Genomic DNA, 14,577 nt, shown 5'->3' on the forward strand with positions numbered 1-14,577 from the left:
AGGTGTAGGTAGACCCAGTCCTTAAAGAAGATTGTATAGGAAGGCCAAGACATTAGCACACAGAGCTCTCCTGCTCTTTTAGCAGAAGTGATGGCCACCAACGCCACCTTAATTGATAGATGTAACAGCAAGCAAGTAGCCAAAGGCTCAAATGGCAGAGCCATTGGTCTTGATAACACTAAGTTGAGGTCCACTGGGGAACTGGATTGTGCACTTGAGGATATAATTTGTCTAGGCCTTTCAGAAATCTTATTGATGTGTCACTAAAGAAAACTCAGACTGATTACCCACCTTAGACTGGAATGCAGAAACAGCTGCTAGGTGTAGTCTGGCAAAACAAATGGCCACCGCTTGACCTTTCAGCTATAGTAGATATTCTAGTATGTGTGGGATCAAGAAGTAGGTTAGTAAAATCCCCGAATGACATGACCAGATGGAAAAATGTCTCCACTTAGAAAGGAAAGTAGCTCTCATGGATGGCTTTCTACAATTTAGCAGGACATCCTACACCTCTTTTGAACAAGACTGCTCTCTACCATCTAACCATGGAGCATCCATGTGGTTAAATGAAGCACTTGGAGGTTCAGGTGAAGCAGCCAATCATGGCCTTGGGAAATTAAGTCCAAGACCACTGGGAACAAAACTGGAGATTTCATTGACAGATTCACAAGTGTGGAGAACCAGTGTTGGTGGGCCCACACTGGAGCTATGAATAGGACTCTGACATGGTCCTGTCTGATCTTCAGCAAGACTTCAGGAATGAGTGAGATTGGCAGGAAAGCACAGAGAAGCCTTTCTGACACAGGAAACAAGAACACATCTGTCAGGGAATACTGGCTGCAACCTTGCAAGGAATAGAATTGCTGATATTTTCTGCTGGTTCTTGTTGCAAATAGGTCTACTTGGGGATATTTCCACCATTGGAAGATACATCTGGTCACATCTAGGTGAAGTGACCATTTGTGCTCGTAAATGATCTGCCACGGGGGTCTGCAAAACCATTTTGCATCCCCAGAAGGTTAGATGCTTCAAGATCCACCAAACTGGCACTACAGAATTCTGAAAGACAAGTTACCTCTTAGAAGAGTGGGGGAGATTGGGCTCCACCTTGCCTGTTGAGGTAAAATATTGCCACAGTGTTGTCTGTGAAAACTAAGAGCATCTCCCTTGCAGGTGGAGCCAGGTCTGTGTGCCCCCACCCTGCAGCTTCAGCCAGGGCTGTGTGCCCCCAAACCACAGCTTTGGCCAGGGCTGTGTGCCCCCAACCTGTGGCTTCAGCCAGAGCTGTGTGCCCCACAAGGCTGTGGCCAGAGCTGCAGCCAGGGCTGTGTGCCCCTCTCGCAGCTGCAGCAGGAACCTGGCTGTGTTCCCCCACTCCCCACAGTGGGGTTCGGGCTCTCAGTCCCCTCACATAGGGCTCTAGCTGTCATTCCTCCCCCACAACTCTCTTGCCCCTGTCTTTTGGACAGGTCACAGCTCCTGTGATTTTCTGTTTATTGCCTGCGACCTCTATGTGACTTTTACCAAAAATAACCATGACAAAATCTTAACCTTAATAATAGTCTGTGTGTTTTATCTGAAGCTGCTGCCATTGCAGCCAGGGAATGCCTGAAAGATGTGGACTCAGAATGACATGTTGATCAAGATGTTGTAAGCCAGTGTTGCATCAGACCTTGAACCGAGGGCCTGGAGGATTGCAGATTGTATGGAGAAGGAAAGAGAGGATAGAAGCAAGGCCCAGGAGTCTCAGTAGGAATAGGAGAGAGAGATGAGCCCGGACATAATGGGGCTTCTCTGGCAGCAGAAACAGATGCTGCAGACTTTTGTAGATCTACATGTTCAACAATCCCAGCTTGCCCCTTTGGAGTCCATGGAGAATTCCAGTATAGCATCTCCCTTCACTTTCCAAGACAACACTCCACTTGGCATCAGGGTCCACATCCCTAACCCTATCCCTCCACCTTTGGGGACATTAAGGACAATCACAGCTTCTCATACACAAACCTATGAAAGCCATGGTTGATGTATGTGTAGCTAAAATAGACATGAATGTTCCTTCCTCTTCTTTAAGCTCTGTTAATATTCAAAGCTTAAATGTATGGATTTGCTTTTAGCTTGTACACAAATTTTTTGAAGTGTTTTCGTTAGTCAATTAAATTCTTTTGTTTGGAAAATAATTAATTTTTATTAGTTCCCAACCTGTGCTGCAGAATGCCTAGCGCTAGTGAAAGCACTTATACAATAACAACTATTGTGACACAACTCATAGGATCAGTGGCAAACAGTGTAATAACCATAAACGTACAGCATGCACCACAAAATTTCTAACAAGCCCCCAAACTGCAGAGCCAGCTGGAGCTCAGTACACCACAACACATTGCTGTGGCTCGCTGTTCAAGTGCTCTTTTCAAAGCCTCCCTGAGCTGTATGGATCTGTGTAGAGCTCTTCTAACGGCACTTCAAACTCGGTAAACAACTGCTCCATCTCCGCCCTCCATTCCAGCAGCAACTATCCTCCCTCTTTGCTTCACAGATATTATGCAGGACACAGCAGGCAACGATAACCATTGGGATACGTTTCTCACTGAGCAAATAAAAATCACTGCATTGTATCTCAACCATGATCTGACTAGATCACTTGGAGACACACGTCAATCTCTGCCCTGTTTGCTGAGTCTTCCAATTAAGTTTCCAACACTGATGGGTTTCATGCAATTTGGACACCTCAACCAGGAACCAGATTGACACTATAATCTTAACTCATACATGATGGGGCCTGATCCAAAACCCACATAAGTCAATGGGAGTCTCTGTTTTGACTAAAAGGGGACTTTGGATCAGATCCACTGGCCAATGAATAGCTGCAAAAGGAAGTATCTTTTGGGTATAGATAATCTTGAGTCAAATTTGAACTAATGACCTAGAAGGTTCAAGCTTGTATATTCTACTCTACCCATGCAATTCCTTTCTTTAGTTATTTTTATGAAGAATTAGGGGGGGGAGATCAGCCCTCCACTATGTAAAAGCTTCCTAGCCAAGATATAGCTAAACCATTTTTAGGGGTAATTTTCAAAAGTGATTATCTTTAACAACAAAAAAATATATATTTTTTTAATCAACATTACAGTCTCTTTCCACAAATACAGAAATTCCAGCAATTGGGAGAAATAAATATAACACACAAATCTGAAAAATCAAACTATTACTCTGGAGATATAACAAGTAACACTGTACAGAGTTTGAACACACTGAAATTAATTGCATACAAGTGACAAATTCTCAGTTTACACATTACAATATTAATATCACTTGTTGTTTTCCCATATCACTGCACACTGTTGCTGTTTGGTGCTCTAAGAGTCCCACTTTCAGTCAAGATCCTTATCACATTTGGAATGTCAATACCTTTAATAAAAAGGGAGAAGAGAAGATGAGTGATTTGCTGATAAAGTTCTTCTAATAATGATTATTTTAAAACAAACACAAATGTACTAATGAAACATCTGGACATATTCATGAGTTTTGGAGGATTTCATACTAAATGAAACAAATGTATACATATTTTATTAGAATTATCACAAGAGTCTTAATGATCAGAATGGTACCCAATTTCCAGGTGCACATAGAAATTGTGTGTTTGAGGCTTACAAATGAGGATAAGCAGCTTGTCAGGGGCAGCATAGCAGGAGTTGGATGTAGAGATATGGGAGAGTTCAGAAGCTGGAACTCTTATCAGGAGCTTATAGTGAGAGATGAAAATACCTGTCTCCTGATTAAGAGGTGTTTACTGAGAATATTACTGAATATGAGTATACATGTTCCTACGAATTGTACAAGCAAAGGCTTCTTAAATGCCATAAATCTCAAACCCTAAAAACAACCTTATATGAACCACCATACAGGTCCTAGGATTCACTCTTTTTTTTTTTTTTAAATAAAGAAGGCATGCTTGATTTTAGTCAATTGAATCTTCATGATAGGAAAAACCTGTAAACATTACTAAGAGCTAACAGGAAAATACCAAAAGGCAATAAAAATTTACATATGACATCTTCAGAGAACAAGCATTTTGACCTTCATCCCTAAGAAAGAGTGTGGGTGCTGATGAAGTGGCAAGTTGAAAATATTAAGAATTAAGAGAAGACAATATTGTCTCATCAACTTCTGTCCTAATAAATTCACAAAATACACTTTATCTGTAGAGCTCTGCTCCACTTCAACATCATCATTTAAAAAAAATTACTACAAACAAAATTAAGGTATACAGATGCAAGCAGATTACCTCTGAAGGCTGGATTTGTGGCTGCTATTTTCTGTAGAGTAGCCGTAACCTCGGCAGCATCCATATTTCTTACACTATTGAAAAATTCAGTAGTGACATCGTTTTCATATGATGTTCTCAAAGAGTCAGATAAAGAGTTTTGGGGTGCATCTCTCTCAATAGCAGATAAAAAATTTTTATTAGACATGTTTTGAGAAGAGGAGGGATATTGCTCTTCAGTAGCAGAAGCAGACTCTAAGGACTCTTCATTACTTAATACTCTAAACGTGGATTGAAAAGTTCCACGTTTCCAATTTGTAGCATTGCTTTTTGAAAAGTTCACTGATTGTGAATCCTTTTTCATGAATGTTCCACTAACATTAGACTTTGCTGCTGTGCTGTCATATGGTTGTTGGGCAGGATGCTTCCTCCTGTCTGACATATAATTTGCTGAAAACCCTGCAAGAAAAAAAAAGTTACTTCCATTATGTATACAAAAAAAAAAAAAAGACCACAGTTCCAAAACTTCATATACTGTAGGTAGTTCCAAGTTTCACTAATGGCATATTAACTGAAATTTTAAGATGCAATGCTTCTTAGGAAATATTGTCACCTTATCAAAAAGTTACAGAGAAAGGAGGTGCACTGGAATTTCTGGATATTTTTACTTACTGGCATGGGACTGTGTTCCCCATCAAACCAGACAGTATGACAAAAACAGAACCTGTTAGTCCCAAGAATGAACTCCTTCCCTAGAGAGACGCAGGTTTCTTGTACTGATACATCAGGAGCAGAACCACAGAGGCTAAGAAGCTGCAAAGTGTTCAGCTGCTGGATAAAGGGGGGTTGCACTCATTTAACTAAGCTGGCTAAGAAATCAATTTAGTTAACACTGCAATTTCTCTGAGTAGACTGGACCTGAGTCTAGTCTGTTTCTCTTCAAGGGGGAGAGCAGGAAGGAAAAAAAAAAGACTGACTATGAAACCCTCTTACATCAGGAATAAGGCACAAAAAATCATGGACTTGTTTGCTTGCATGCAATGACCCAGTCTCATCAGTCCTCCTGGAAGTGCAATCATACTTCTCTCTCTCCAGACCGGCACATTTAGATGCTGGAGATAATCTTCTTCTTAAAACATACTTTTCTCCTAATTAGATTTAAGTTTTAAGACTTCAGAACTTGCATTCCTTCTTTGGGAATAAGGACTTTTCTGAGCATATTAATTTTTAAAAATAATTAGCCTCTATCAATTGAACAAGAGCTAGAACATTTTAAGTTGCAAATGTTCAGACTGCATACATTGTTGTCCATTTAAAGACTAGCATGTGCTTGCAGGAAACAGAAGTCTCCCATTCATTTCCAGTGGGACAATCTAATGAGCTATGAATTTTAAAAGTCCTATAAATTTCTACATTTAAATGTATTAGGTGAATAGCCTTTATTTTCTGATTGGTTGATATGTCTTCCTATATCTGTGGAAAAGGAGAAGCCCATTAATCTAAATTACTTGAACTTGATCATTTAAAAACTCTGCTTCAGTGAAGCAGGAAAAAAATACTAGAAGTTTTCACACAATTCAATATTAGGGTTAAAATATATTTAAAGAAATGGAGTCTTAAATTCTTAAAACTTTACCGGTGTTACAGTCACTAATATCCACCGAAGTCGCATCAGATTGTTCTGTGGAATGTTCAATTGTTTTTTCTTGATTTGGTTCAGAATCTAAAGAGTCCTAAAAATTTAAAAAACATTGCATGCATAACTTCTTTCAAGTTTTTTAAACAATCAATTCTTAAAATTAGATCTGTAGAACACTTCCAGAGAGAAGAAATAGGAACAGTATCTTCACCAAAAAAACAAATTCTACACTGACCGATTAAATAAATAACAGGTTCCAAAAACGTACATCTAGAAAACTTGTTATGCTAGAGTTAGTATCAAGTAAAATTTTTAGGGAAAGAACATTTGCTCTAATTAAGTCCCAGTCCAGTGACAAAAAGGCACTATGTGCTAGACCAAAAAACACACTAAAGAGCCCATATCTCCATAAACCACCAGTCATGAAAGCACAAGCTTTATATACTATTGGAAACTGGCGATTCCTAATTTTTCAAATGTATTAGGCACAGGGTGGAGGCCCAAAAGATCAGAGTTTTATTCCTGCTTTTGATACAGACAAGAAAATGATGAAAATTATATATTTACCAATCTCCACCGAATCCTGGAAATACTTAATTACATGTGTAACTTTACTCATGCAAATAGTCCCACAGAAGTCAGTGGAATTACTCACATGAGTAATGTTATGCACATAATTAAATGTTTGCAGGACTGGGCTTTAATAGTGTGTATAAAGTACTATATGAGAACACACTAATAAGGCCAATCACTGGAAAAGACAGAACCAGGATTTAGGATGTTCTAGCTTCAAGCACTATGCTTAATCCTCCAGCCCATGTGGCTTTTAGGCTCCACAAACGGTAATACTCAGGTATGAACTTTTAAGCCAAAATGGACTTCAAACTTTCAATAAGATATAGTGAAGAAAATGTTGCACAAAATTTCAAATACTTTTTTTAAAATCGCCCCCAAGTCAGGCAAATTGTCATAACTTTTATTAGAATATTTCATGCATCTCTAGTCAGCAACAGAATGGGAGCAAAAATGTTATAACTGTACAGGAAAAGCTATGATTTTCTCAGACTATCTTCATTATAAATCTTTCAAAATCTTGATGGATAAAACTTGGAGGTTGCACCCACGTCCATTCTGTTCCAGTATCAATACTAGATCTGTACTCTTTATAGGTCACAGAAGTCAAGACGGATTCAATCATTTACTAAAATATACAAAATTACATTTGTTGGTGCACCCTGTTGCCGATACTCCACCAATGCATTCGTAAGAGTTTGTGTAACCTTTAGGATAAAGGATGCATCATCTTCACTCAGTATCTCAAAGCTTTGCTGGAAAAAAAAGGTAGAAAATCAAAACATGTTCTAAAAGATGTAGGAGACAATCTAACTTTTCATCTATGGTATAGATGAGCTATTAGATTACTCACTGTTTTGCTTGTAACATCAAATTTTATTTCAGTTTATACAGAAACACCTTTAAGAGTACCTAATGGAGTTACGCACTTATGTAATTTTCTCATAGTAATATTCATACAAGAACCAATAAATTCAGCAGCTTTATCATTCCCCAAATAGCAAAAACCAAACAAACAAAAAAAAACCCAAAGTGAACTTAAGCCTCAGATGCTTTCCTTAAGAGCCTGAGTGTATAAAAGAGCCTTGAAGCAAGCCCCAAAGGTTAACAAATTCAGGCAGAGGGAGGCATGAATTCCAAAGTTAGGGGCCCCCACAGAAACTACCATATCAATATTTTCTCCTCCTAAGCTGAGAAGATTCCAGATTGAGCACCTTTACTGATCACAACTGAGACAGTATTGCATGCAGAGAGAGGCAGGTCCCAAGACACTCAAGGTTTTACAGGCCAAAGCCAGTATCTCAGTATCTATGTAATCACAAAGTAACCAATACACCAAATAATGTATCAATGGACAATTGGAATTACTTTTTAAAACGAGCAGTATCTGTTCCGTTTGAGTTTGCATCACTATTTTTCAAACAGGATCCTAGCAACAAAACAGCAGCTAATAACAAACATGCAAAATAAATATTTAGTAAAGGGAAGCTACCTGATAATAGATTACGAAAACCAGTGGATTTTTTTTTTGAGCTAATGAAATTATGGCACTGAAAACTAAGGTTAACATAAATCACATTAAAATATTATTTGCTAGGCAGGTAAGATGGAATAAGCTCTTCTGAAACAGAAAGCCGCTGTATTCTTCATTGCTTCTAAAAAAACTAGAGCAAGAATTCTCAAACTTCATTGCATCACAACCCCCTTTTGACAACAAAATTACTAAACGACTCCAGGAGGGGAGACCGAAGCCTGAGCCCGCCCGAGTTCCACCGCCCTGGGTCAGGGGGGACAAAGCCCAAGTCCCACTGCTCTGGGCAGGAGGAACAAAGCAGAAGCCCCAGGGCTTCAGCTCCAGGTAGGGGCCCTGTAACCTGAGCCCTGCCATACCAGGCTGAAGCCCTTGGGTTTTGGCCCCAGGCGGTGGGACTCAGGCTTTGGCCCTGGACCCCAGCAAGTCTAAGCCAGCCCCAGCAACCCCCTTAATATGGGGTCGCAGCCCACTTTGGGATCCTGACCCCCAGTTTGAGAAATGCTGAAATAGAATATCACACAAAATGTATGCAGTCCATATTTTCCCAAAGCAGATTACCTGAACAATAAGCATACTTATTTTAATTAAAGCAAGTAAAGAGGGACAGGAACTCAATCATACTGAAGTGTTAAAACTCAACAATGGAGATGGGTGCATCTTCAGCCCGGATGCTAACAAACAGGAGACCAAACAAATCACAACTGAAAACGAAAGTTCAACAAGAAAGCAAGGAGAGACAGTAGTGGGTGAATCAGAGAAAAACAGAAATTCTGTAATGGAAGAAGCTAAACATTTAGAGCGTCATATTTTAAAAGCAGAGTATTCCAGTAAAGATGGTCAGTGGGCATCAAGAGGAATTCCAAAACATGCAATTCAAACCAACTATAAGATACAGATGCCAGATACAAGAATGGATCAGCACAATAAGGTATTGAGATCAATGCTCCCCTAGCAAAGCACTAAACAGCCTACTTTCCATTGCTCTCTTGCTACCGGGCAGAGAATAAAGTTTTCTGCATAATTTTGTGCAAGAGGCAAATTCCAGGACTGATCCCATGTACAACAGATCTGCTAAGCAGAAGACTACAACTGACATCAGCCCCCTTCTGATTCTATTCCCCTTCTTCTGACTACATAAGGGGAAGGATCCCAAAGCAGGAAGTGGCCAGGCTCTACTGGAAAGCAGCCATCACATATATCTGCTAAGCCCTTAACACAGTTGAGAACTTTTATTAGGTCCTCCGTCAGTCTTCTTTTCTCAAGATTAAATAAAGCTAGTTTAATAGCTTGCCTTTGGATTCTCTCCAATTTGTACTCTTCTCCACATCTTTCCTAAACTGTGATGCCCAAAACTGGAAACAGTACTCCAGCCAAAACCTCACCAGTGCCAAATGGAGTGGAACATTTACCTCCTGCATCTTACATACCATTATATTCCTGTTAATACACCCCAGAGCTATATTTGCCTTTTTCTCACCTGCATCATATTCCTGATTCATATTTAGTTTGTGATCCACTATAATCTCAAGATCCTTTTCAGAAGTACTGTTGCCTAGCCAGCTGTTCCCCATTCTGTATTTGTGCATTTGATTTTTCCTTAAGTGAAATACTTTGTACTCGTCTTTATGGAATTTCATCTTGTTGATTTCAGACTAATTCTACAATTTATCAAAGTCATTTGAATTCTACTCCTGTCTGCTGAAGTGCTTGCAATCCCTCCCATCTCGGTGTCATCTGCATATTTATAAATGTACTCTCAGTACATTATCCAAATAATTAATGAAAATACTGAATAGCGCTGAATCCATGACAGATTCCTGCAGGAACCCTCACTTGATATATCATCCCATCTTGACAATGAACCATTGATAACTACTCTGAGCACAGCTTTTCAACCTGCTGTGCACCCATTTTATAGTAATTTCATCTAGACCACACTTCCCTAGTTTGCATGGGAGAATGTCATGTGGGACTGTGCCAAAAGCTTTACTAAAAATCAAGATCTCACATTTAATGCTTCCCCCATCCATTAGGGCAGTAAACCCGTCCAAGAAGGAAATTAGGTTAATTTGGTATGAGCCATTTTTGACAAATCTGTATTGACTATAATTTATCATCCTGTTATCCTCTAGGTGCTTACATATTAATTGTTTAATAATTTATTTATTCCAATATCTTTCCAGGAATCAAAGTTAGGCTGACTGGTCTATAATTCCCCAAAAGGGAGTGATGGTCAGGATAACCAATCCCTTCATTATTTTGTTTACCACTTCCGCCTAGTTTTTGACACACCAGTTTTGGTTCACCAGTTTTTCAGTCCCACACTTTTCTTGTTCAGCCAGCGTGATCTTAACACAGACCTTGAGTTGTATCAGTAGGGCTTTTTTTGGAGGGGGGGGAAGAGGGGAGGAACTAATTCAGTCTCTGTCTTGCTTTTTTGTCTTTTCCCATCAACATTTGTTGGTAAAGGTTATTGTGACATTTTATGAATGTTACTTTTTGTAGTGGAGCTCACAATTAGGATAAATGTGTAGGCCCAATTATCACAATAGACCTGATTAAATTAACTCTAGGGTACTTACGAATCTAGCTAAAGCAATCAAGAACTATTAGCAATTATCTTTGAAAACTCATGGAGGACGGGTGAGATCCCAGAGGACTGGAGAAGGGCAAAATTAGTACCTGTCTTTAAAAAGGGGAACCAAGAACCTGGGGTCCTCAAGAAGAGACGTTGGTGGAAAAGCTGGCTACTGAGACACTGACTGACTGTAAGTGGGGGAAGGAGTGACTTCATCATGACTGCCAGGCCCCATCATCTCCTGGGACATTGAGATCCAGCATGACACCATTGTACCATCGCTATCCTAATCCAGAGAAATATCCTGATCAGACCAAGCCAAGAGAGAGACTCAGATGACACTGTCATTTCCACTGGTTCTAGCTAAATCCCAAACAACATTAGTGATGTGACTTTGTCACACACCCCCGCCCTCCCGGCATAACCTTCTTCACCACCTTATTAATTCTTTCCTATCCTTCTCTTTTTATTTTCTGTTTAATAAAAGAATCTGGCTCAGCCAGCCAGGACTGCATATTTTATAACACTGTTGTGAGCCTGTGACCTGAGGGCATCACTTTTAGCTCCCTCTTAAACAGCTCAATGCTGGAACACTTTTACAGATTTTGGAGACCATGTGCCATGTCTGTGGTTTTCCAGCAGTAAGGTTGCAAGCGTCAGAGTCAACATCAGAGACAGAAGCTGCATTTCCTATCTTTGCGGTTCACTTCTATCTCCTCTGGTATGCATCTGTCTTGTTTTGTCTTCTAGGAAAAGGGATCAGACCTCAGCAACAGCAGCGCCAAGCCATCTCAATAGCTACTGCCATCTTTAATACCATGTAAAAAACTGTCAAACAAAGGGGTTTTCTTTCTAAAACTCTCTTCAGCTAAAGGGAAGGGGAATAAGAGATTGTTTTAAAACAAAAACTTTATTTAATATTTTACATTGCAAATGCTTTAATGTTTTTTTCTTCTTTATCTTTAATAAACTGTTAAAAAAATAAAAACAACCATACTGGGGCATACCAAAGGTCCATCTAGCCGAGTATCCTGTCTTTTGACAGTGGCCAATGTCAGATGCCCCAGAGGGAATGAACAGAACAAGTAACCATCAAGTGATCCATCCCCCGTAGCCCATCCCCAGCTTCTGGCAAAAAGAGGCTAAGGACACCATCCCTGCCCATCCTGGCCAATAGCCATTGATGGGCCTATCCTCCATGAATTTAACTATTTTTTTTTAACCGTTATAGTCTTGGCCTTCACAAAATCCTCTGGCAAAGAGTTCCACAGGCTGACTGTGCGTTGTGTGAAGAAATACTTCTGTTTGCTTTAAACTTGCTATTAATTTCATTTGTGACCCCTAGTTCTTGTATTATGAGAAGTAGTAAACAGCACTTCCTTATTCACTTTCTCCGCACCAATCATGATTTTATAGACCTATATCATATCCTCCCCTTAGTCATCTCTTTTCCAAGCTAAAAAGTCCCAGTCATATTAATCTCTCCTCATATGGAAGTTGTTCCATATGCCTAAACATTTTTGTTGCCCTTTTCTGAATCTTTTCCAATTCCAATATAACTTTTTTGAGATGAGGAGCCCACATCTGCCCGCAGTATTCAAGATGGGGCGTACCATAATTTACATAGAGGCAATACGATATTTTCTGTTTTATTATCTATCCCTTTTCTTAATGATTCCCAACATTCTGTTTGCTTTTTTGACTGCTGCTGCACATTAAGTGGATGATTTCAGAGAACTATCCACAATGACTCAATGACTCCAAGATCTTTTTCTTGAGTTGTAACAGCTAATTAAGACCCCATAATTTTATATGTATAGTTGGGATTATGTTTTCCAATGTGCATTATTTTGCATTTATCAACATTGAATTTCATCTGCCATTTTGCCGTGGTATTAAGCAAGCTGAGTTCTCTGTATACCAAACCCCAAACAGTGTTTAACACTGTTTAATGTTGGATAGTGACAGGGTCATGTTAAGCTTTGACTCTTTTGGCCCATTTATTCCATTTAAATTAATACAACAGCCCTGCTGTCTTGAACACTTCTAATTTATCTCAATTTTTTTAACCGGTTCTTTCCATATTCTGGCTTATGTTCCTTCCTTCTTATTAATATTAATTGTGTTAATCATCAAGTCACAATTAACCTTTTCAGTGAGGACTGACGCAAAATAGCAGGCATTAAACACCTCGGCTCTCTTGATGTTGTCCATTATTCGTTCTCCTTCCCCACTAAGCAATGGACCTATTCTTTCCTTCATTTCTCTTCCTCCTAATGTATTTATGGACTCTCTTCTTATTTCCTTTTATGTCCCTTGCTAGATATAACTCATTTTGAGCCTTAGCCTTCTTGATTTTGTCCCTATATGCTTATACTATTCTTTTGTGCTTATCTTTAGCAATCTGTCCACGTTTTCACTTTTTATAGGATTCTTTTTTTATTTTCACACTATTAAAGAGTGCCTCATGCAGCCATATTGGCCTCTTACTATTCTTCCCATCTTTCCTTCACTTTGAGATAGTCTGGTGTTGTGCCTTTGATATGGTCTCCGAGAAACTGCCAACACTCCTGAAGTACATTTTCCCTTAGATTTTCTTCCCATTTGACTCCCAATCCAAACTTTTGTTCCAGGTGGAACCATCATACATGAAAGAAGTATTTTTAATTAACAGACTACCTATGTTTTACATTCAATATATCTTCTGCTTTTTGACCACAGTCTTAATCAACTATAAGCTACATTAAATATTTCATTAAATTTTCCATCAAACTTGGCTCAACATAAATTTAACACCTACCAAATATCCTAGGAGTTCTTCATGGCTAGTGAATTCTTCAGATTTTATTTCATCATCATCTTTCTCTTTATCCTGCAAAAAAAAGAAACAGATATAAAAACACCTTGAGGATTTCTTGTTTGTATGATTCAGGTCAGTGGTGCCCAACCCTATTACGCAGGAGGGCCACATAAATCTAAGCACAACCTTGTATGGGCCAAACAGATTCTACATATTTTAATGAGATTTAAAGTCACCTGTATAGATTCATATTTTAAAGTTTAGCTTGTTTTGTATGCATTGAGATACAAACAACCTATGTACAGTAATGTCTATTTACACACTTGTGTAAACTAAAATGATGTAAAGATGATGACAAAACGCTAATGAATCAGCCGTTAGTATATTGTGTTGAAGCAGGCTACGGGCCTTATGAAAAGCTCAGGGCGGCCATGTACGGCCCACAGGCTGTAGGTTGGGCACCCCAATTTAGGTAACTAAAATGAAACCATTCTGTTAACTCTAGTTATAGTGTACATTCATATTGGCGCATTTTTACTATTGCAGATGTCTGCAACAGACATTTGTACGTATTATAGGGGAAATAGTAAGCCCTATGACAAAATATAAAAATAAAATATTTTTCCATAAGAGTTACTGGCTTAAATGTAACTTGCTGCTATTGCATATGCCAGAATACAGGTCTGAAACATTCTTATCCATCATAGTCAAAGAAAAAACTTAAAAGGAAATAAAGGATTATTTTGAACTGGAACAATCTTCTGATAGATCAAATACTCACCTGGATTTCCTTGTCTTCACCTTTTGATTGTTTGCCGTCATCACACCTTTTGAAATGTAGAGTATACACATATATAAATATATATAATGTTCAACTAACTGATTTACAGAAGAAGTGTAATCAACCACTCAATAAAATTACTGTGAAGACAGTGAATACAAAAGCCTGCTTTCAATGTAACACTGTTTGTCCCATAAATATGGAATGTTCTCTTAATTACAATTCACAAATCTACCGCTCTCCTCATTCAAACCCCTCTTTCTGTGGCACCCAGTTTGTGAATTCGTAATAAAATTAATAAATAAAATAATAGAAAAAGACAGTGCATCCTGGCTTCTTTTAGATTGGGCAGAGATTGTCTTAATCTTTGTGTGTCGTACAGCAAGAATGCTAAGAACAAAACACAAACTG

At 38.8% G+C, this 14,577-nt stretch overlaps 1 protein-coding gene across 3 annotated transcripts in view; it reads right to left on the reverse strand.

Annotated features, from left to right (window-relative positions):
* Positions 1-3,096: 3,096 nt before the first annotated feature.
* The window catches only part of LOC115646103, a 69,499-nt gene continuing 58,018 nt past the window's right edge, over positions 3,097-14,577 (reverse strand). For all 3 annotated transcript variants that reach the window (XM_030551596.1, XM_030551594.1, XM_030551595.1), the window contains 6 exons: positions 14,167-14,212; positions 13,386-13,457; positions 7,121-7,228; positions 5,898-5,994; positions 4,283-4,720; positions 3,097-3,405 (listed from right to left, as the gene is read on the reverse strand). In XM_030551596.1, coding sequence (XP_030407456.1) covers positions 3,326-3,405; positions 4,283-4,720; positions 5,898-5,994; positions 7,121-7,228; positions 13,386-13,457; positions 14,167-14,212 — 841 coding nt within the window. In that variant the 3' untranslated portion in view covers positions 3,097-3,325. The remainder of the gene's footprint in view (positions 3,406-4,282; positions 4,721-5,897; positions 5,995-7,120; positions 7,229-13,385; positions 13,458-14,166; positions 14,213-14,577) is intronic.

Source organism: Gopherus evgoodei, chromosome 2, assembly GCF_007399415.2.
Source record: "Gopherus evgoodei ecotype Sinaloan lineage chromosome 2, rGopEvg1_v1.p, whole genome shotgun sequence".
NCBI lineage: Eukaryota > Metazoa > Chordata > Testudines > Testudinidae > Gopherus > Gopherus evgoodei.